Source organism: Gossypium raimondii, chromosome 8 (genome assembly GCF_025698545.1).
Source record: "Gossypium raimondii isolate GPD5lz chromosome 8, ASM2569854v1, whole genome shotgun sequence".
NCBI classification, from domain to species: domain Eukaryota; kingdom Viridiplantae; phylum Streptophyta; class Magnoliopsida; order Malvales; family Malvaceae; genus Gossypium; species Gossypium raimondii.
In genome coordinates this window covers 1,580,720-1,602,608 of record NC_068572.1, presented here as the reverse complement: position 1 = coordinate 1,602,608, position 21,889 = coordinate 1,580,720, and the positions used below count along the sequence as shown (strand labels likewise).

Below are 21,889 nucleotides of genomic sequence, written 5' to 3'. Positions count from 1 at the left end.
CACTGCAACTTTAAAGGTATATGATTTGTTGCTTCAATCTACTCCACTACAACTTCAAGGAGATTAGACTTGTAGCTTTAATTTGCTCTATTGCAACTTCAGGGAGATAAGATTTGTAGCTTGTAGCTTTAGTCTATTCCACTGCAACTTCAGGGAGATAAGACTTGCTATGGTGGATTTAATCTGACCAACTACAAATTCAGAGGTATAGGACTTATGTTTCAATCTACTCCACTGCAACTTCAGAGAGATAAGATTTGTAATTTGTAGCTTTAATATGTTCCACTGCAACTTTAGGAAAATAAGATTTGTAGTTTTAATTTGCTCTACTACAATTTCAGAGAGATAAGATTTGCTATCTTCAATCTATTCCACTGCAACTTCAGGAAGATAAGATTTGTGGCTTTAATCTACTCCACTGCAACTTCAAGGAGATAAGTTTTGTAACTTCAATCTTTTTTCATTGCAACTTCAAGGGTAGAGAATTTGTGGTTTCACTGATCTATTACACCGTTCTTTGAGGAACATGACCTGTAGAATCTATTTCATGGGCCTATATTTATGGCAAGCGATTAGGATGCTATGATCCGAATGAATCATATGATCCTAACTAGATGTGTATTAATAATGTTTGCATGAATACAGAATGTCATGTTTCAAGAATGATTCCCTTTTAATGCTTAGGTTGACATTACTCGTAGTTCATCAATGTTTTGTCACTGACGCATTATCCTGCCTTCTCGTTTAGCTGGTTTTTTTATAGAGAACTCGAAGAAATAATAACAATTTAGACTATTCGTTACCAGATATTTTCCACCTTTAGATTTGGTTAGTTCTAACCAGTGGTTCTTTTTCAGATCCTTGTACTATTTATAAAACCTATCAGAGCAATATGCATAAATCATTTTACTTGAATATTATTTGTCCATTAATCGATATTTCAATGAAAATGCTTGAAAAAGATCGTAACAATGGACAAGATTGAAATTTACTGGGAGCAGAGCTCAATATCGATAGATTAATCAAAGATAGCAAACGTTGCTAAAATACAAAATGAGTAAGATGAAAGTAGGTGCCTCAAATATTGCAGAATGAGCTTCCCTGCACAAAACTTCTTGAAGACCATTTTTAGCTTGATATATGTCTAGAAGATCTAGAGTACTTTGTTGATGCCCCAAGATGTAAAGTTTCTCCTCATTGTTATTTCTAAGAGGACAAGACTACCATATGTTCAATCTTCAATCCAAATTTGAGCTGCCCTTTCTTGGGTTTTCAACTCAAAACCTCTTTGGTCTTAAGGCGCCCTTTGGGGATTTTTCACCTTGGCCTCTCCATTTTTTTTAGGTAAAGTATTTCTTGACTGAGCCTGAATTCACAGGGTTAGGTAGGTTTTTGTCGTCCATCTCGATCAAAATTAGCGCTCCTCCAGAAAAGACCTTTTTTACCACATAAAGTCCTTCCCAGTTCGGCATCCATTTTCGTCTGAAGTCTTTTTATATGGGAAGGATATTTTTCAATACTAGGTCTCCCTCATGGAATTCTCTGGGGCGGACCTTTTTTTCATAAGCTCGCATCATTCATTTTTGGTACATTTGACCATGACAGATGGTTTTCAACCTCTTTTCTTCAATCAAGTTCAACTGATCATATCGAGATTGGATCTATTCTGCTTCATCTAACTTTAACTCTGACAAAACTCGGAGAGAAGAAATCTCGACTTTAATGGGAAAAACTGTCTTTATAACTCGGTGGAGGTCCTGACAAACATTTGATAAGCATAGAGGGCAAATGGTAACTTCCCATGCCAATTTTTATAACTCTCGGTCATTTTCCCCACGATCTTCTTAATGTTCTTATTGGATACCTCCACCGCACCATTTATTTTTTGGCAATATGGCGACGAGTTGTGGTGTTTGATATTGAATTGACTACAGACCTCCGCTATCGTGCTATTGTTCAAGTTCAATGCATTGTCAGATATAATCTTTTCTGGCATCTCATACTGACATATGATTTTTTCTTCAAGAATTTCCTGACTGTCGACTTCTTGACATTGGTGTAAGAAGTGGCCTCTACCCACTTAGTGAAGTAATCAATGACTACGAAGATAAATCGATGCTCATTGAAATTTTTTGGCAATATCGGCCCAATGACATCCATGCCCTACATATTGGAAGACCATAAAGAAATCATAACATGGAGAGGAGAATGAGATACATGAATTTTGTTTCCATAAATTTGACACTTATGACATCTCTTGGCATAATTGATACAATCCTCTTTTACGGTGGACCAATAATATATGAATCTCATGATTTGCCTGGCTATTGTAAAACCATTAGCATGTGTTCCGCAAATACCCTTATGGACCTCTTCTAAGATTTTCTTGGCCTCAACAGCGTCCATACATCTTAGTAGTACCTGATCCTTTCTTTTTTTATATAGGATCTCCCCATTTAAGACATAGTTATTGGCCAGTCTCCTTAGCATCCTTTTATCATTCTCGATCCCCTGATTAGGGTATTCACGATTCTTTACATATCGCAGTATATCATGGTACCAAGGGTGATCATCTTTTTCCTATTCCTTTATGTTGTAACAATGAGCCAGAGCCTCATAAATACTCATCTAGATATGTTTTACACCCTCTTGTTTGTTTATTTTGACCATGGAAGTTAAAGTAGCTAGGGCATCAGCCATCTGATTTTCATATCGCAGAAGGTAGCAGAAGGTGATGTCATCAAACTCTTTAATTAACTCCAGGACCACCCTTCAATGCTCGATCAACTTGGGATCTCTTGTCTCCCATTCACCTTTGAGTTGATAGATCACTAGTGCAGAATCCCCATATACCTTTAATACTTTGATCTTGCGTTCTATGGCTGCATGGATGCCCATGATATGTGCTTCATATTCTACCATATTTTTTATGCAATTAAAATTCAATATACTAGTAAAGAGATAATAATCTCCATTTGGGGATACTAGAACTGCCCTGATTTCATTACCCACATCGTTTGAAGCCCCATCAAAATTTAGTTTCCAAGGATGTTCTTATTAAGCACCCTCTTCAGTAGTCGCAACATACATCAGATCTTCATTCGAGAAATTAAAGTTTAAAGGCTCGTAATTTTCTAGAGCTCTACTGGCTAGAAAATCTACTATTGCACTTTCTTTAATTGCCTTCTGGTTCACATAGACTATATTAAATTCAGAAAGTAGAATTTGTCATCGGGTCATTCATCCATTCAGAGCAATCGACTCCATCATGTACTTTAGAGGGTCTATTTTTTAGATAAGCCAAGTTGTATAGTACAACATGTACTGTTTCAGTCATCGAGTTGTCCAGATTAAAACATAACACAACTTTTTAATCGGTGAGTATCTTGTCTCACATTTAGTGAATTTCTTACTGAGGTAATATATTGTTCTTTCTTTCCTTCCTGACTCATGGTGTTGGCTAAGTACGCATCCTATAGAATTCTCAAATACTACCAAATACAGTATTTGCTGCTTATCTAGACTAGGTGGCATTAGCATTGTGGCATGAGATAGGTAATGTTTGACCTTATCAAAGGTTTTCTAACATTCCTCATCCCATACACCTGGATTATGTTTCTTAAGGAGACAGAATATGGGGTCGCATTTCTCGGTTAGTTCTGAAATAAACCGAGCGATGTAATTTAATCTCCCTAAGAAACCCCGGACCTTTTTTTGAGTGTGCGACGGATGCAACTCATGTATAGCCTTGACTTTTCCGGGTCAATCTCGATTCTCTTCTCCCTAACTACGAATCCTAACAATTTTTCTGACCTAGCCCCGAAGGTACATTTTGCTGGATTGAGCTTCAGTTGGAATTTTCTCAATCTCAAAAACAATTTCCTCAGGACCTATATATGTTCTTCTTCTATTCAGGATTTTGGGATTATATCATCAACATAAACCTCGATTTCCTTGTGCATCACATCATGAAATAGGGTTACCATGTCTCTTTGATACGTCGCTCCCGTATTTTTCAATCCGAATGACATCACTTTATAGCAAAATGCTCCCCACATAGTTACGAATGTGGTCTTTTTCATGTCTTCAAGATGCATCTTTATTTGGTTGTAGCCGCAAAAACCATCCATAAAAGAGAAGTGAATAACCTGTTGTATTGTCCACTAAGTTTCCTGTAAGTGTATTAATAAAAAAATGTTCTTTTTTCTGGTAATTATTCTCGGTTAAGCCTTAGGGGTCTAAGCACTTAGTGCACTTGGGTTACCTTTTATGTATAGTCGGCTCTACTGCATGAATGATATATAGTTGGCTTTGCCGTTTGAGTATTATAATGCATTAAGAAGTTAGAAAATAAAAGGTTTATCAACTTTAGAGAGTTGGTGTAACATTAGTTATAGGTCATAGGTCCTTTGTAGTGGGTGTGTTGGGCTTACCGAATTTTAAACAGCGAAGTTTGAAGAAATATGGATCGGCGATCAAAGAGCATCAGAGCTTTTAAATGCACTTAAAGTGTAGAAGATCTCTTATACTTAAACCATGTATAATATCAATGGTCAGTTCATGCGAGAGGGTCGTCATTTTTAGGGTTTTTGGATGGCCGCAAAGAAGAAAAGGTTTTTTAAAGTATAATAGTTGGGGCTTAGGAGTAGAGAAAAGCATGGAGCAAAAAACAATATTTTTAAAGGTAATTTTTTTATTTAATTATTACATTTTTTAAAATTCTAAAATTATGGGTAAACTATATTTAATGTCACTAAACTATTGGAAAGATTATGTTTTGGTAACTCAACTTCAAAAAGTTACAAAAACGTTATTGAATTATTATAAAGGTTTTATTTAAGTCACTGGATTGTTCTTTTTCTCTTAACCATGGCTAGCGAGCTCCAAATGACAATTTAATGGTCGATATGGTGGATTAGTACCCCTTGATGATTAGAAGAACATACTTTAGATCCAAGTCAATTTAACGGTCAGTGTCGAAAATCAAAGAAGAAATCGATTTGGATGTTGGATCGCAAATATGTGTCATGAAATAAAATGAACTGGAGAAAAGACAGAGCATGAGAGCTTTTGATTGGTGCAAGCTAAGCGAATAGAGAAGCCATACAATAATGATTTTAATATTAAGTGATAACAAACTTATATTCTAATACTATTGAACACATGCTCAATTTTTGGATTTTTAATTATAACACCAAATATAAATATAATGATACCATCCTCCAATTCATAAAAATAATGATACCATACTTGTAAAGTAATCGAGAAACAAACTTCGTTTAACATTTAATTACCTCATATCATTTCTCTAATTATAACATCAAGTGAAGCTTCTTTGATGAATACACTTTTTTTATGAAGTATGTTTCTTGGGAACTGCCGTTCAAAAATTTTTTATACAATACTATAGTTTGATGTCAAAGGCATCTATTTTTAAAACAAAATGATCGGTATTTTGGATGTCATTATATATCTATTCCTATAAAATTTCTAAATTATAATTATATATATATATACCGCGATATAAATTATATAAAAATAATAGATATGGGAAAATCGCATAGAATAGTTTTATTCTAGAAGAAATCATCTCCGACAACATAGAAAAGCCAATATAAATGGAAATTCATATTGCAACATACAAAAGAAATGCAATACATATTTGCATAAATGAATGCAATTAAATTATCCAAATATAAGTGCCGTGGTCCTCTAAATCATACAAATACGTTACTTCATCTCATTTCTCACAATCAACTTACTCATATTTAAGAAGAGATATTAGATCGATTGGCTCACAAATAAATTAAGACCAATTGAATCGAAAAATCAGTTATATCAATTTTTATAATTTTTTAATAATTTATTTTATTGAATCGTAATCGATTCGGCTACTAACCCAATTATGAAAACGTTACCTAATAACGTAAAAACCAATAACATGTTTGAAAATTTAAATATAAATGCAAATCCATATGAGCATAAAAAAATGCAATTAGATAAAGAAAATTGACCTATGGGGGCATCTCATTGTTGAGCATTACTATTAAGAGGGACAAGGCTGTCAACAAACAAGTCCACATCAAATGAAGTTGGAATCTGTCTATTCCCAACATTCTCAACCCTTTGGCTTCCCAAATCATACCACACAAACTTACCGTCTCTTTTGCGCAAATGACACCACTTGTATGCAATGTTGAATAAAACTTTGTTGCCATTTTTTGAAAAAGCCAAAGGAGCTGCAACCGGAGTATCTGAAATATTGTGGGGTTCGTTCCATGATATCGATTTAATCCAAGATTGCTTAACCCCATATTCCTTCATAATCCATACATCAACCACAAAATTATTGATTTCCCTATAAGTTGCAGTCAAACAAAGGTCACCCCCATGGCTTTTATGCCAAACCAAAAAAGCTTATCTAAACAAAAATCCGGTAATTCAAGGAAACGGAATTCCTCGCTCCCGAGATTGAAACCAACAAGGTTTCTATTATCCGATTGGGGAGTTTTAAATACCATCCAATGTAAAGCGTTGTTAGCCAAAAACCCGAATTTTCGATTGAACTTAAGATAAAAGCAGACATCCTTAATCCTTCTCCAACAATTGCTCCTCAAGCTGTAAACCTTAGCTTCAGAATGAAAATATTCATCATTGTTTCCATGTGATTGGACCATTCGAACCAATTTGTAGTCATCAGAAATGGGTTCGTACCCAAATCCATAGTAAGTTGAAGGGGCAGAGCTAATCGATGTAGATGAAAATTCTATTTCAGTGGAAGGTAATACCTGGGATTTTCTCGTTGAAGGGTTCCACAGAAATATTCTATCCTTGTCGTCTATCAGAGCAAGTAAACCATTGCAAGAACCCAATATTTTAATGGGACTATTGGTGAGTGGGGGATTGATTACTTGAGTTGTTTTGAGTGAGTCGTAGTTGACGGAGAGGAAGTCGTACCCCCAGCGACGGAGAATAAGGGAGTGATTGGTATTGGTTTTGAGGGAATGGGAGAGGTGGAGTTTGATGAAATATGGATCATCAATCGAAGAGCACCAGAGCTTTGAAACACACTTGAAGCGTAGAAGGTCTTTTACACTTAAACCACGTAGTATTTCAATGGTCAAATCATGCGAGAGGGTCGCCATTGTTAGGGTTTTTGGATGGGTTAGTGTAAGCAAAGAAGAAAAGCTTTTTTTTAAAATATAATAGTTGGGGTTTAGGAGTAGCGAAAAACATGGGGTGAAAAACAATGTTTTTAAAGGTAAGATTCATTTTTATTTAAAAAATGTGTTTTAAAGTTATGGGTAAATTGCATACAATGTCATTAAGCTATTGGAACGTTCACGTTTTGATAACTTAACTTCTAAAAGTTACATAATGATCATTGAAGTATTAGAAAGTTTTTATTTAAATCATTATGCTGTTCTTTTTTCTTAAGTCTGGTTAGTGAGCTCCAAACGACAATTCAATGATAGATACGGTGGATTAGTACCCCTTGATGATTAGAAGAACATATTTTAGATCCAAGTCAATCTAACGTTAGTGTCGGAGATCAAAGAAGAAAGCTATTTGGATCTTAGTTCATCAATTTGTAACATTCACAATTGTGTTATGAAATAAAATGAATTGTAAAAGAGACAAAGAATGATAGCTTTTGATTTGTGTAAGCTATGCGAACAAAGAAGACCATATAACAATGATTTTATCATCTTAAAGACTTAAATGAAAACTTTCGATTAGTTCAATGGCCATTTTATAATTTTTTAAAGCTAAGTGACTAAACGTAAAATTATCTATAGTTTAGTGACCTCAAGTGTAATTTACCCTGTTTTTTTTTAAATCGAATTGTAAACAGGTTCAACCAAACTCGCCTTGAATGTTAAAGTCTAAATTCAACCCATATTTCAAGTGAAGTTGTTTTTTGATAGAGCCAATTTTTTAGCGTCATACTTTTATCTGAATCCTCTTATATAGTTTGATAATTATCAATGCAATCTTGAACTTGAGCAATTCTGGTTAAGTTAAATTCAATCATCTTAATCAATTCAAATGCTCACAAGCCTAACCGAACTTTTCATTTCAATATATTTTTATATCATGAAAAAAAACATGTATTTTAATATTATTGAACACGTGTTTGATTTTTGAGTTTTAATTAAATGTAAACACATGAAAAGTGTTATTGTTATAATATTAATTATAAGTTAAAAAGAAGAGATATTTCTTTAACTCCATAATCGAATTAGTGATTCGATTAAGAGTTACATCAACTCAAGAAATGCTTAAACAAATCAATTTATATATTTATCGTAAATAGACATATCAATTTATTATAAAAATAAAAGGGTCTTAATTATTAGCACATTTTTGTTTTAGTTATCAAATTTCAAAAACTTTCAATTTCATCATTAATATTTTCGGTCAGTTTTGTTTTGGTCACTTTCCATTAAATCGCTACCGAAAGATGATGATTTAACCTTGTTTTTAACTGGTACAATAATAAATTAAGTCCTCGACACTTACACAATTTGTCAATTTGGTCCTAGCTCTAAATAATTTAATAAAATTAACCCTCCACATTTACAAATTCTATAAATTTGGTCCACATGCACATTCAACTCACCATCAACATATATATAATATTACATTCATAGATAGATCAACAAATATTGACACCTTTACTATTAATCACCAATTATTAGTGTATTTCTATTTTGGTCATTCAACTATATAAACTTTAAATTCCGTAACTAACATTATCAAAAATGTTATTTTATATTTGAAATCTTGAAATTTTTGTGAATACTTGTGTTTGGAATTTATAATTTTATTTATATAATTGTTTTATTCTCATAATTTGTATTATTAATGAAATCCAAAATCATATTTTCTATATATAAAATTGATTTAAAGTTAGAACCAAATTATATTGAATTTGTTTAGTCCGACTAGTTCATACAATTATGTTCATGAGATGGTAACTAATTAATTTGACAATGTAATTTCAGCATGGTTGGACCAATAAAATGAAGTATCTAATCTCCGCTTAGAAAAAATCCTGAATTGGTATTACATTTATGATTGCCACCTATATCATAATCATAAATCTTTTTTATTTATAAATTATAAATAGAAATAAGAACAATTTCAAACTATTAATAAATATAATGATATCATCCTTCAATACATAAAAACATAAATTGAATTGGTGTTGATAGGACTGCATCAACCTAAATTGCTGCTAATAGGGTTGTTTAAATTGGTGCTAACCGGCCAGTTGGACAGTTAATGACACGAAGCAAGTCATCATTTGCCATGTCACTTTGCTATTACGTCTGTAACGAAAAACGGCAAAAAGAATTGTTTTGTCATTTTTCTAAAGTTGAGTGACTGAAATGAAACCAATATGATTGCTTTGTCAGCTACCCCAAAATTGAGCGACTGTTGGTATAATTTACCCTTTAAAGTATAAGAGTTAAGGCTTAGGACTATTGGAAAGAGAGTGTTTTTATTAGTACCAGCTATGTGAATAGAGAAGGCCATACAATAATTTTAAATCAAATTTGATTTAATAATTATCAAGTCGAGTTTAAATTCACTTAAGTAGCTACCAATTACTACTGATTCAACTATATAAATTTTAAATTTCGTAACTAACATTATCAAAATGTTGTTTCATAAACAACTTAAATTTTATACTTTTCATTTATATAATTATATTTTATTCTACTAATTTGTATGATTAATGAAATCAAAAATCGTATTTTCTATATATAAAATTGATTTAAAGTTAGAAGCAAATTATATCGATTGTTTAATGTATACTAGATTTTGTGGCACGCATGATATGGGCAAAAGAAAATATTTTCTGTTCAATATTAATTTATTTAATAATGAATATAGAAGTGGTAACAAACTTGTATTTTAATACTATTGAACACGTGTTCAATTTTTGGATTTTAATTATAAAATCAAATATAAATATAATGATCATCCTACAATACATAAACCACGTAGTATTTCAATATATAATGATAACAAATTTGTCTTTTAATACTATTGAATACGTGTTCAACAAAAGATCTTTTACTCTTAAAGTACGTAGTATTTCAATGATCATATCGTGCGAGGGGTTGCCATTATTAGGGTTTTTGGATGGTTAAGTTAAGAAGAAAAGGTTTTTTTTTTATAAAAGTGAAAAAGCAAAACCAATGTTTATTTGGTAATTATCAAATTAAGCTTGAGTTTGAGTAGTTTCGTTCAAGTTGAACATAAGTTCGATTTTTGTATTTTTAATTAAAGATGAAAAGTGTTATTATAATAATATTATTTATAAGTTTAAAGAAGAGATATTTCTTTAATTACATAACTGAATCGTAGACTGGATTAAAAGTGACACCAACTCAATAAAATATTTAAATAAATCAATTTATGTATTAATTATAAATAATTACAATAGAGTTATATGACTTCAATTATTCATGTGCTTTCGACACATATCCAGACATAAATATAATTAAAATATATATTCACATATGATACTCAAAATATAATTGAAAAACAAGAAATGATGCCTAAGATTAATAGGGACGAATGAAAGCAATATACAAATTATCCAAATTCCAAACAATTTCAATTAGGGATAAATATTAACATCATACATAAACTTTAATTGAAATCAAGCGAAACCAATTCTTCCATTAATTACAACCATATCCAAATGTAAATATACTGATACTAGTCTCCAATACATAAAAATATAAAATGAAAATAATTGTATCTCATACTCAGTAAATTAATCGAGAAAGAAACTCCGTTTAACATTTAATTATCTCATATCCTTTCTCTAATTATAACACCAAGTGAATCTTCTTGGACGAATGTTTTTTGATGTAGAAGTACGTTTTTTTAAACCGCCATTCAAAAAAAAATTCAATGCTATAGCTGGATGTTAAAGACATCTATTTTAAAACAAAATGATTGATTTTTTATGTCATTACTTATCTATTCCAATAAATTTTCTAAATTATAATTATATATATACTACGATACAAATTGCATAAAAAATAATAGAAATGAGAAAATCATATAAAAATGCTTCTATTTTAGAAGAAATCATCCCTAGCAACATAGACAAACCCAATATAAATGGAAATTCATATCGGAACACACAAAGAGAAATGCACATAAAAGAATGCAATTAAATTAATTTCTAAGGTTTAGGATTAGCACAGGCTTGTCTAGCAAATCCAAATATCAATATAGTGATGTGGTCCTCTAAATACATTCAAAAATAACATAAATTGAAAATATTCATATCAGATAATCACGTGAAAATACTTGTATAATTTCTTTAACAATATGTTTGTTTGAACGGAACCAAACCAAGATATCTATTTAAGGAGAGACACTGGATCGATTGACTCACAAATAAATACAAACCAATTGAATCGGAAAATTAATTGAACCGATTTTTATGATCTCTTTTATGGTATGACCAAATTGACTACTAACTCAATTCTAAGAACATTGCACCATAGAAATATAATGCAAATCAATATGAGCAACAACAAAAATGCAATTAAATATAATTAAAAATATGTAGTCATGTATGATACTCACAAAATAATTGAAAAACTAACTTATAACATCAAAACACCAGAGAAAACCTCCGGTCATAACATATTCAACCCTTTTGCTTATTAGATATCATACCACACAACTCAAATGAAAACAATATATAAATTATCCGAATTCTAAACAATTTCAATTAGGAATAAATATCAAAATAATTCAAGTAAAACCAAATCAAATGTTCCATTAATTGGAATTGACGACATGACCGGTCCGACTATTAATTCGGTTCTAAAGACATTACCTAATAACATAAAACTAATAATATATTATCAAATCAAACCAAACCAATTCTTCCATTAATTGGAATTAATAATATAATGATACGAGTCTCCGATACATAAAAATATAAATTGAAAATACTTGTATTTAAAGTAATCTAGAAACAAGCTTTGTTTAACATTTAATTAACTCATATCCTTTCTCTAATTATAACACCAAGTGAAGCTTCTTGGACAGAAAATCATCCCTAACAACATAGAAAAACCCAATATCAATGGAAATACATATAGCAACATACAAAGAGAAATGCAACACATATTTGCGTAAATGAAAGAAATTAAATTAATTTTTAGGATATCGATTCAAGAAGAGACACTAGACCAATTGAGTCACAAATAAATTCAGACCAATTGAATCGAGAAACCAGTTAAACAGTACCTAATAGCATAAAAACCAATAAAATATTTAGAAATTCAAATTGCAGCATACAAATATAAGTGCAAATCCATAAGCATAAAAAAAATGCAGTTAAATAAAGAAAATTTACCTCTGGGGGCATCTCACTGTTAAGCATTACTGTTAAGAGGGACAAGGCTGTCAACATACCAGTTCACTTCAAATGAAGTTGGAATATCTCTAATCACAACATTCTCAACCTCTTGGCTTCTCAAATAATACCACACAAAACTGTCGATCCTTCTGCCCCAATTAAACCACTTGTATTCAATGAAGAATAAAACTTCGCCACCATCTTTTGAAAGAGCCAAAGGTAATGCAACTGTAGAACATGGAATAAGGTCGGGTTCCTTCCATGATATCAACTTAAACCAAGATTGTTTAACCCCATATTCCTTCATTATCCATACATCAACCACAACATTATCGGTTTCCCTATAAGTTGAAGTCAAACAAATGTCACCCCCCACGGCGTTTATGTGAAACCATAAAACCTTATCTAAACGACATTCCGGCAATTCAAGGAAACGGAATTCCTCGCTCCCCAGATCAAAACCAACAAGCTCTTGATTACGCGATTGGGGAGTTTTAAAAACCATCCAATGTAAAGCGTTGTTAGCCAAAAACCCAAATTCTCGACTGAACTTATGATAAAAGCAGACATCCTTAATCCTTCTCCAACAGTTGCTCCTCAAGCTGTAAACCTTAGCTTCCGAATGAAAATATTCATCATTGTTTCCATGTGATTGGACCATTCGAATCAATTTGTAGTCATCAGAAATGGGATCGTACCCAAATCCATAATAAGTTGAAGATGGAGATGAGAACCCTATTTCATTGAAAGGTAATACCTGGAATTTTCTAGTTGAAGGGTTCCATAGAAATATTCTATCCTTGTCGTCTACTAGAGCCAGCAAACCATTGCAAGAACCCAATATTTGAAGGGTTTTTCTTTGATCACCGAATGGGTGGTTGAGTCTTTGGGTAGTTTCGAACAGGGCGCAGTTGACGGAGAAGAAGTTGTCCTCCCCGTGACTGAGAATAAGAGAGTGATTGGTATTGGTTTTGACCGAATGGGAGAGGTGGAGTTTGATGAAATATGGGTCGTCGATCGTACGGCACCATGGCTTTGAAACGCTCCTGAAGCGTAGAAGATCTTTTACACTTAATCGACATAGTATATCACTGGTCATTTCATGTGGGAGTCTGGCCATTTTTAGGGTTTTCAGATGGCTAAGAGTAAACAAACAAGAAAATGTTTTTTTAAAGTATAAGAGGAAAGCATGGCGTGAAAAACAATGTTTTTAAAGGTAAGTTTCTTTTTTATTTAATTATTACATTTTCTTTAAAATTATGGTTAAATTACCTTTAATGTTTCTAAACTATTGGAAATTTTATACTTTGGTAACTCAATTTTAAAAAGTTACTAAATGACCTCATCTGTAGTTTAGCCTATTTTTTAAAAAACATTCATATTAATTGTAAAAGTAGAAAACAGATTTTTACCAAGTTTGACCCATATTTCAAGAGAGATTATTTTGTTTAAATCCTCTTATATATTGAACGACATTCGCAACTTGTTTCACTAAAAAAAGCTAATATTTAATTTGCATGTATACTGGTGTTGTGCATGGTGGTAGGTGCACCCCTGGCTTAAGGGGCCATAACCTGTGCACTCATCTTCAATGGAACTTGGAGTTTGGTTTCTCTTCCGAATAATAGAACCAATGTTGGTTGCAAATGGATTTTTAAGACAAAGAAAAATGCAAATGGGTCGGTAGCCCGTCGCAAATGGTTTTGATTATAAAGAAACATTTAGTCCGGTCATCAAGCAACCTACAATGTGTGTCTTGGTGTCTTTGGCATTGACCAACAATTGGCAACTCAGACAAATTGATATTAATAATGCCTTCTTGAAGGGAGATCTTACTGAAGAAGTATATATGGATCAACCTCCGGGTTTTGAGCAATGTGATGAGCGTGGTGTTCCACTGGTCTGTCGACTACACAAGTAAATCTATGGGCTCAAGCCAGTTCCACGAGCTTAGTTTGAGAAGCTGACTTCATTTCTTGTTGGGTATCTCAGGTTTCGAGCTTCCAAGGCTGATTCCTCAGTATTCATTAACGATTTGGAGTAGGCTGGTCAACTTTATTTAGCAGTTTATGTTGACAATATCATTGTAACAGGTGGCAGCTTGCATGATGTTGATTCCATCATCTCAGCTCTACATGAGCGATTCTCGCTAAAGGATTTGGGTAAACTCAATTATTTTTTAGGCATGGAGGTTCATCACACATCTGATAGTCTAGTTTTCAGTAAAAATATATACATGTTCTAGATTTTTTGCATAAACTCAAATTGAATTATGCCACACTGTTACCAACTTCGATGGTTACTACATCACTTTTAACGGCTTATGATGGAGATCCGTTTCTTGACATTACTCTTTATCGACAAACAGCAGGTACTCTCCAACACATTTGCTTTACACGCCCTAATATTGCCTATAATGTTAATAAGGTTAGTCACTACATGCAATGTCACTTGACAAGCATTGGAAGGCGGTAAAATGGATTGTTTGTTATCTCAAAGGTACCTTATGTTAGAGTATGCCCAAAGATCAATCATGAGATGGTTGTAATAACATACTTGATTTATCATATTTATTAATATAAGGCATTACCATTATTATTTCAGTTTCTTTTCTGTGTGTATAAATAAACTGTTTTATATTAATGTCCTAAGAATAATGTGATTATTCTTAAAAGATCCTTAGTCAAGTATTATTGGATAGGACAACGATAATGCATTAAGACTAACCTGTAGTTGATTGATGATAAAGTGTTATCATTGATATGGAATGTCAGAATCGATGCATGAATATGTGTGTTAGAGAACAACATATTGGACTGACCCATTATGAGTATGTTTCTTGGATTATTATGTAATTGTCACGACATTACTCATAATGATTAATATGTATATGATCCTCAGACTTGAGATCATCATAATCTCAACATCGTGAGTAGTACATTTTGATACAGTCAAACGTACACCGTAACAAGTTCTATAAAGGCTGATGTTGGATATACCACAATCAATGTAGAGGGATATGGTTGGTCGATATAGAATAAGTCTCTCCTACATAATGGGAGTAATATCTTAGGCCACTTGATTAAGTGAGACTAGAAATGCATAGCCATGCTCAAATAAGTTGATATGAGATGTCATACTTATTTGTATATCGTAGTCTACTTAAGATATCAAGGAACATGGAATGGACTATACAAGTGTGACTATTCCATGACTTGTGTCCAATCCAGAGATAAAAGACTTAAGGATTATTGCATAAAAGGTTAATCATAAAAGGTTATGTCGAATCATGATCTCTTGTGACTTAGGTAGCAATGATGCATTGCTAGATGCCACTCATTGTTTGTAACATTGGAATCGTTCTAGTATTACTGCTAACGTTACAGAAACCTACAGGGTCACACCCTATAGTTGAAATGAATGGAATAAACCATAGTTGGTATTATTTTTTGGGTGTCGCTTGAATTAAATTAATTATAGAATTAATTTAATTCGGTAATCAAATTTCCAACACATTATGTACAAGGTTGTTGTACGCATAATGAGGACATGAATTTGGTTAGCATATGAATTAAAATAAATATATGGTTTACCGAAATTATATTATAATTAATGTAATTATAATTTTTGGTTTAAAATATTGTTATATTTATTTAATTCCTAAAAACCCTAAAAATTAAAAGGATATATAAGAATCCCGTTTTTCTTTGTTTAAGGGTCTAGCAGCCGTCAAAGAAAGACCACTTTTGAAAATTGATTTGGGATTTCTTCCGTTCGTAGTCAACTGAATGGATTACGTAGAGGTCGGAGTCTCGATAGATTGCGGCTTGGTTCGACTGTAGATCAGACTACACGTGGTTTAGAAGTTGTTGTCTACTCAGATTAAACATTAGGTAATTTCGTAACCTTTTTGACCCCGATTCGTTCCTCACACATGGATCCGTGGTTAGGGTCGCTAATTATTAAATTTTTCGCTGCGCCGTAGGGGTGCCGGCGATCCTACACCCTACAACATGGACTTGTCTTTTGACCTTGTCCCTCCTTACACATTACAGCTTACTCTGACCCAGATTGGGGAAGCAACATTGATGATTGTCGTTTTACAGCTGGGTATTCTATGTTTCTTGGTAACAACATAGTTGCATGGAGTTCCAAGAAACAAAGTGTTATGGCACGATCGTCTACAGAAGCTGAATTACGAAGTGTTGCCAATATTGTGTGTGAAATAGCTTGGCTGAAATCATTGTTGACTGAGATGGGAATTCAACTTGTTGCTTAACCTCCGATCATTTGGTGTGATAAAACTAGTGCCGTTGCACACTCTAGCAATCCAGTGCAACATACTTGGATGAAGCATGCGGAGTTAGACTTGTGTTTTGTCTGCAAAAAGGTGGCTGCTGGTGAAGTTGATGTTCATTATGATCCGGCTATACATCAAATTTCAGATATTCTGACTAAGCCACTGGCAGCTGGTTTTTTTACTCACTTGCAGCATCAGCTTTGTGTTGCTTCTACTGATGAAATCTCTTCATGTCTATCTACTTTAGTAGAAGGAGAGAACAATGATGATAATAGGATTATAAGTCATGATTAGGTGGTTAGTAAGACTAATTTAGCTAACTCGTTGCTGCTTCAGTTATTTATCTTAGTTCCCTATAAATAGTGAAGTCTTCTATGTAAAAGGTAGGTTTTTAGTTTTATGAAATAAAGATTAAAATACTTTTCTCTTCTTCTATTTTTCATATTTTTCTGTTATCTTTTGTTTCTGTCTATTCATAGTCATTGAAGGTACTGCTCAAAGCCTCCATCATTAGGGAAAAAGAAAATGACCCAAAGTTGATCGCTTATGGGTATCGATGATGAATGTTTTGTTTTGGGTGGCTGCGTTAAGTGAAGTGTGGCCATGGAAGTTGGGATCAGCTAATGGAAGGGAAATACTGTTGTCTACATAATAAAAATGAATGTTAAAAATCCATAGCCATAACAAAACAGAGACACTACAATTTAATCTATTGCATGATTATACCACCCTCTCTATCCTCCTCTCTTGCAAAATTTGCAATCCCATGTCCTGCTCCAATCTTAGTACTTAATCTTGTTTTTTAGGGTAAACCACACTTAGTTCACTAAATTATTAACAAGTTTACGTTTTGATCACTGAATTATAAAATGATCATAGAATTATTTGAAAGTTTTCATTCGAGTCACTAACTTGTTAAAATCATTATTGTATATAGCCTTCTCTGTTTGCATTGCTTGCACCAATCGAAAGCTTTCATTACATTTTTCTTCTACTGTTCAATTTTTTTTCATGAAACTGCTTTAAGCATCACGAATTTATAAATTAAAATTCAAATACCTTTCTACTCTGATCTTTGATATTGATCGTTCGACTAACTTGGATTTAAGGTATATTCTTCTACTCGTCAATGGGTGCTAATCCACTGTACCGATATCGAATTGTCGCTTAGAGATTACTATTCGAACTTTTTCACTTTAATCTTTTTTTTTGCCTCGATCAATATTTTAAAAAATAATATTTTTTTGAGTGACCAAAATGAAAGCGTTAACTTCATGTGGCGTGTACAATTAATCGTCGTTGGAGATTTAATGTTTGGGTGACTAAAATAAAAGTGTTTTAAAAGTTGGGTGACAAAATAGCAAGTATTTCATTTTGAGCGACCAAAATAAAAATAAAATTATTAATTAGATTTAATATCTTAACTTATTGATTATATTTACTGTATAAACAAAAAGAGTCTCAAATATTAGCATGTTTTTGTTTTAGCTATCAAATTACAAAACTTTCAATTTCATCACTAACATTTTCGGTTAGTTCTGTTTTGATCACTTTCCATTAAAGTATGATGACGATATAGCTTTTATTTAATTGATATATTAACATATTTAGTCATCAACACTTACACATTTTATCATTTTAGTCTAAATTCTTAACAATCTAATAAAATTAACCCTCCTCATTTACAAATTATATAAATTTGGTCCACATACATATTAAACTCACCATTAACATATATATATATATATATATATATATATATATATATATATATATATCATTGCATCCATAGATAGATCAACAAATAATGAGACCTATACTATTAGTCACCAATTATTAATGTATTTCAGCATGGTATTATGTCATAATCATAAATTTACAAACTTTAATAGAAATAACAACTAATACAAATTATTAATCAATTGAATAAATCTTTTTTTCTTTACAAATTATAAATAGAAATAAGAGTGATTTTAAACTCTTAAATCAATTAGTAATATGAGAAACACATATACATAAAAGAAAAAGGAATTAAATAAAATAAATAAATAAAATGAAATACATGGTATTTGTGTTGTTTAATATATACTAGATTTTATCGCATACATTACATGGGTGAAAGAAAATATTATCTGCTTCAATGTTAATTTATTTAATATTTAATATTATTGAACACATGTTCAATTTTTAGATTTTTAATTATAACACCAAATATAAATATAATAATACCATCCTCCAATACATAAAAATAATGATACCATACTCGTAAAGTAATCGAGAAACAAATTTCGCTTAACATTTACCTCTTTCTGGACAAAACTTCTTTTTTGATGTAGAAGTACGTTTTTTTCGAACTGTCATCAAAAAAAAGGTTATTCAGTGCTATAATCGGATGTTAAAAGACATCTATTTTAATTTCAAGAAAGAGAAATTCATATTGCAACTTACAAATACAAATAATAGAAACACAACACATATTTCCATAAAAGAATGCAGTTAAATGAAGAAAAATTACCTCTAGGGGGCTTCTGATTAAGAGGTACAAGGCTCTCAACATACAAGTCCACATCATAGACAATTGGAACACCTCCAATCCCAACCTCCTCAATCCTTTTGCTTCCCAAATCATACCACACAAGACTGTCCCTTCTGTCCCGATTGAGTTTAAAGTGGAATAATACTTTGTCACCATTCTTTGAAAAAGCCAAAGGTACTTCAGATGGAGAACATAGAAGAAGGTCAGGATAGGTAGACGACATCAATTTAACCCAAGATTCTTTAACCCCATATTCCTTCATTATCCATACATCAGCCACAATGTCACCTAATTCCCAATAAGTTGCAGACAAACAAAGGTAACCACCCATGGCTTTTACGTCGAAATAGATATTCTCATCTAAACAAAAATCTGGCAATTCAACTAAACTGAATTCCTCGCTCCGAAGATCAAAACCAACAAGGTCTTTTTTACTCGATTCGGGAGTTTTAAAAGCCAACAAATGTAAAACATTGTTAGCCAAAAACCCTAATTGTCGATAGGAAATAAAATAAAAGCAGAAATCTTTAATCCTTCTCCAAGAATTGCTCCTCAAGCTGTAAACCTTAGCTTCAGAATGAAAATATTCATCCTTTGCTCCAAGTAATTGGACAATTCGAACCAATTTGTAGTCATCAGAAACGGGATCGTACCCAAATCCGTAATAAGTTGAACGGGAACAGCGTATCGGAGGAGATGGAAACTCTATTTCAGTCGAAGGTAATACCTGGTATTTTCTCGTTGAGGGGTTCCATAGTAATATTCTACCGTCGTCGTCTTCTACAGCCAGCAAACCATTGCAAGAACCCAATATTTGAATGTATTTTTTTTGCTCACTGAGTGGCTGCTTGAGACTTCGAGTTGTTTTGGGTGAGTCGTAATCGACGGACAAGAACTGGTACTTACAGTAACGGACAATAAGGGAGCGATTGGTATTGGTTTTGAGGGAATAGGAGAGGTGAAGTTTGATGAAATATGGATCCTCGATCCAAGAACACCAGAACTTTGAAACGCATTTAAAGCGTAAAAGATCATTTACACTTAAACAGCGTAAGATGTCAAGAGTCATATCATGGGAGAGGGTCGCCATTTTCAAGAGATTTTGGATGTGTAGGTTAATCAAAGAAGAAAAGTTTTTCAAGGGTCTAGCAGTAGAGAAAAGCATAGCATGAAAAACAATGATTTTAAAGGTAAGTTTATTTTTATTTAATTATTGTATTTCTGTTGAAGTCGAATTCAAGTATCCTAATCAAATATTGAATCTAATCAATTTTTTATTTAATATATTTTTATATTATGAAAAACTGAATACACATTCGATTTTGAATTTTTAATTAAAGATGTTGTAAACACATAAAAAGTCCTATTATAATAATATTAATTATAAGTAAAAAAAGATATATTTATTTAATTTCATAGCTGAATTGGTGGAGTAAGAGATTTACAAGCTATATAACTCCAATTATTCATGTCGAGCTTAAGCTTAAGTAATTCCATTCAAATCTAATTCAAGCATTCTAATCAATTTCAAAGCTCAGAATCCCGATCAAACTTTTTATTTAAATATAGTCTTATATCATCAAATTATATTTTCAATTATTATTAAGCTACCCATGTTTAAGTATAAACTCCTTTCTCAAGTTTAGAAATTGGTATTCCATTTAGCTAAAGCCAGGTATCGAGCCTACACTCAATTACACCGTTAAGCCAAAGCTTTGCACAAATGATCTGGCTCAGGTCCTCCATTGCAGCATGAATAAGAAAGAACAGTACTGGCGCTGCTTTTTAGCTTTAGTGGCATTAGCGAATGAGAGAGAGATTGTTTTACTTACTAAAGCATTGCTCTAACCTTAATCATGTTGAGACGGCTCATGGATCCATGGTTCGAACAGCCCTCCATCACGACAAGCTTCTTCTCAGCCAATTCATCGAAACACGTTCTTCTCTTGGCTTCTCCGCCTATGCCCACTCCGTATTCGCTGTTCATTATGCTTTCAACACCATGATCAAGGCGATGACACACTGCAACTCCGCCTTAATCTATTGCATGATTATACCACCCTCTCTATCCTCCTATCTTTCAAAATTTGTAATCCCATGTCCTGCTCCAATCTTGGTACTTAACATTGTTTTTTTTAGTGTAAATCATGTTCGCTAAATTACTAATAAGTTTACGTTTTAATCACATAATTATAAAATAATTATAAAATTATTTAAAAATTTTCATTCAAGTCACTAACTTGTTAAAATCATTGTTGTATATGGTCTTCTCTGTTTACATTGTTTGCACTAATCGAAAGTTTTCACTCCTTTTCTCTTCTCCTCTTCAATTTTTTTTCATGAAACCGCTTTAAGCATCACGAATCTATAAATTAAAAATCAAACAGCTTTCTTCTTCGATCTTCGACATTGATCGTCAGATCGACTAGAATTTAAGGTATATTCTTCTTTTCGTCGTTGGGTATTAATTCATTATATTGATCATCGAATCGTTGCTTAAATATTACTATTCGATTTTTTTTTCACTTTAATCTTTAATTTTTTTTGCCTTGACCAATATTTAGAAAAAGAATATTTTTGAGGTGACTAAAATGAAAGCGTTAACTTGATGTGGCGTGTGCAATTACACGTCATTAGAGATTAATGC

General features: G+C 32.3%; 3 protein-coding genes across 3 annotated transcripts; all 3 read right to left on the bottom strand.

Moving 5' to 3' along the window:
* Window positions 1-6,027: 6,027 nt before the first annotated feature.
* Window positions 6,028-7,145, bottom strand: LOC105793054 (F-box protein CPR1). The gene is made up of 2 exons (XM_012621995.2): window positions 6,409-7,145; window positions 6,028-6,358 (listed from the first exon to the last, which is right to left on the bottom strand). The coding sequence occupies exons 1-2, from the start codon at window positions 7,143-7,145 to the stop codon at window positions 6,028-6,030; spliced, it is 1,068 nt and encodes a 355-aa protein (XP_012477449.2).
* A 5,277-nt stretch (window positions 7,146-12,422) lies between these two features.
* Window positions 12,423-13,526, bottom strand: LOC105790138 (F-box protein CPR1). Its single transcript, XM_012617571.2, has one exon. The coding sequence runs from the start codon at window positions 13,524-13,526 to the stop codon at window positions 12,423-12,425; it is 1,104 nt and encodes a 367-aa protein (XP_012473025.1).
* Window positions 13,527-18,998: 5,472 nt separating this feature from the next.
* On the bottom strand, window positions 18,999-20,332 carry LOC105793053 (F-box protein CPR1). The gene is made up of 2 exons (XM_012621994.1): window positions 19,222-20,332; window positions 18,999-19,060 (listed from the first exon to the last, which is right to left on the bottom strand). Exons 1-2 carry the CDS (start codon window positions 20,330-20,332, stop codon window positions 18,999-19,001), a joined length of 1,173 nt encoding a protein of 390 aa, XP_012477448.1.
* Window positions 20,333-21,889: the final 1,557 nt, after the last annotated feature.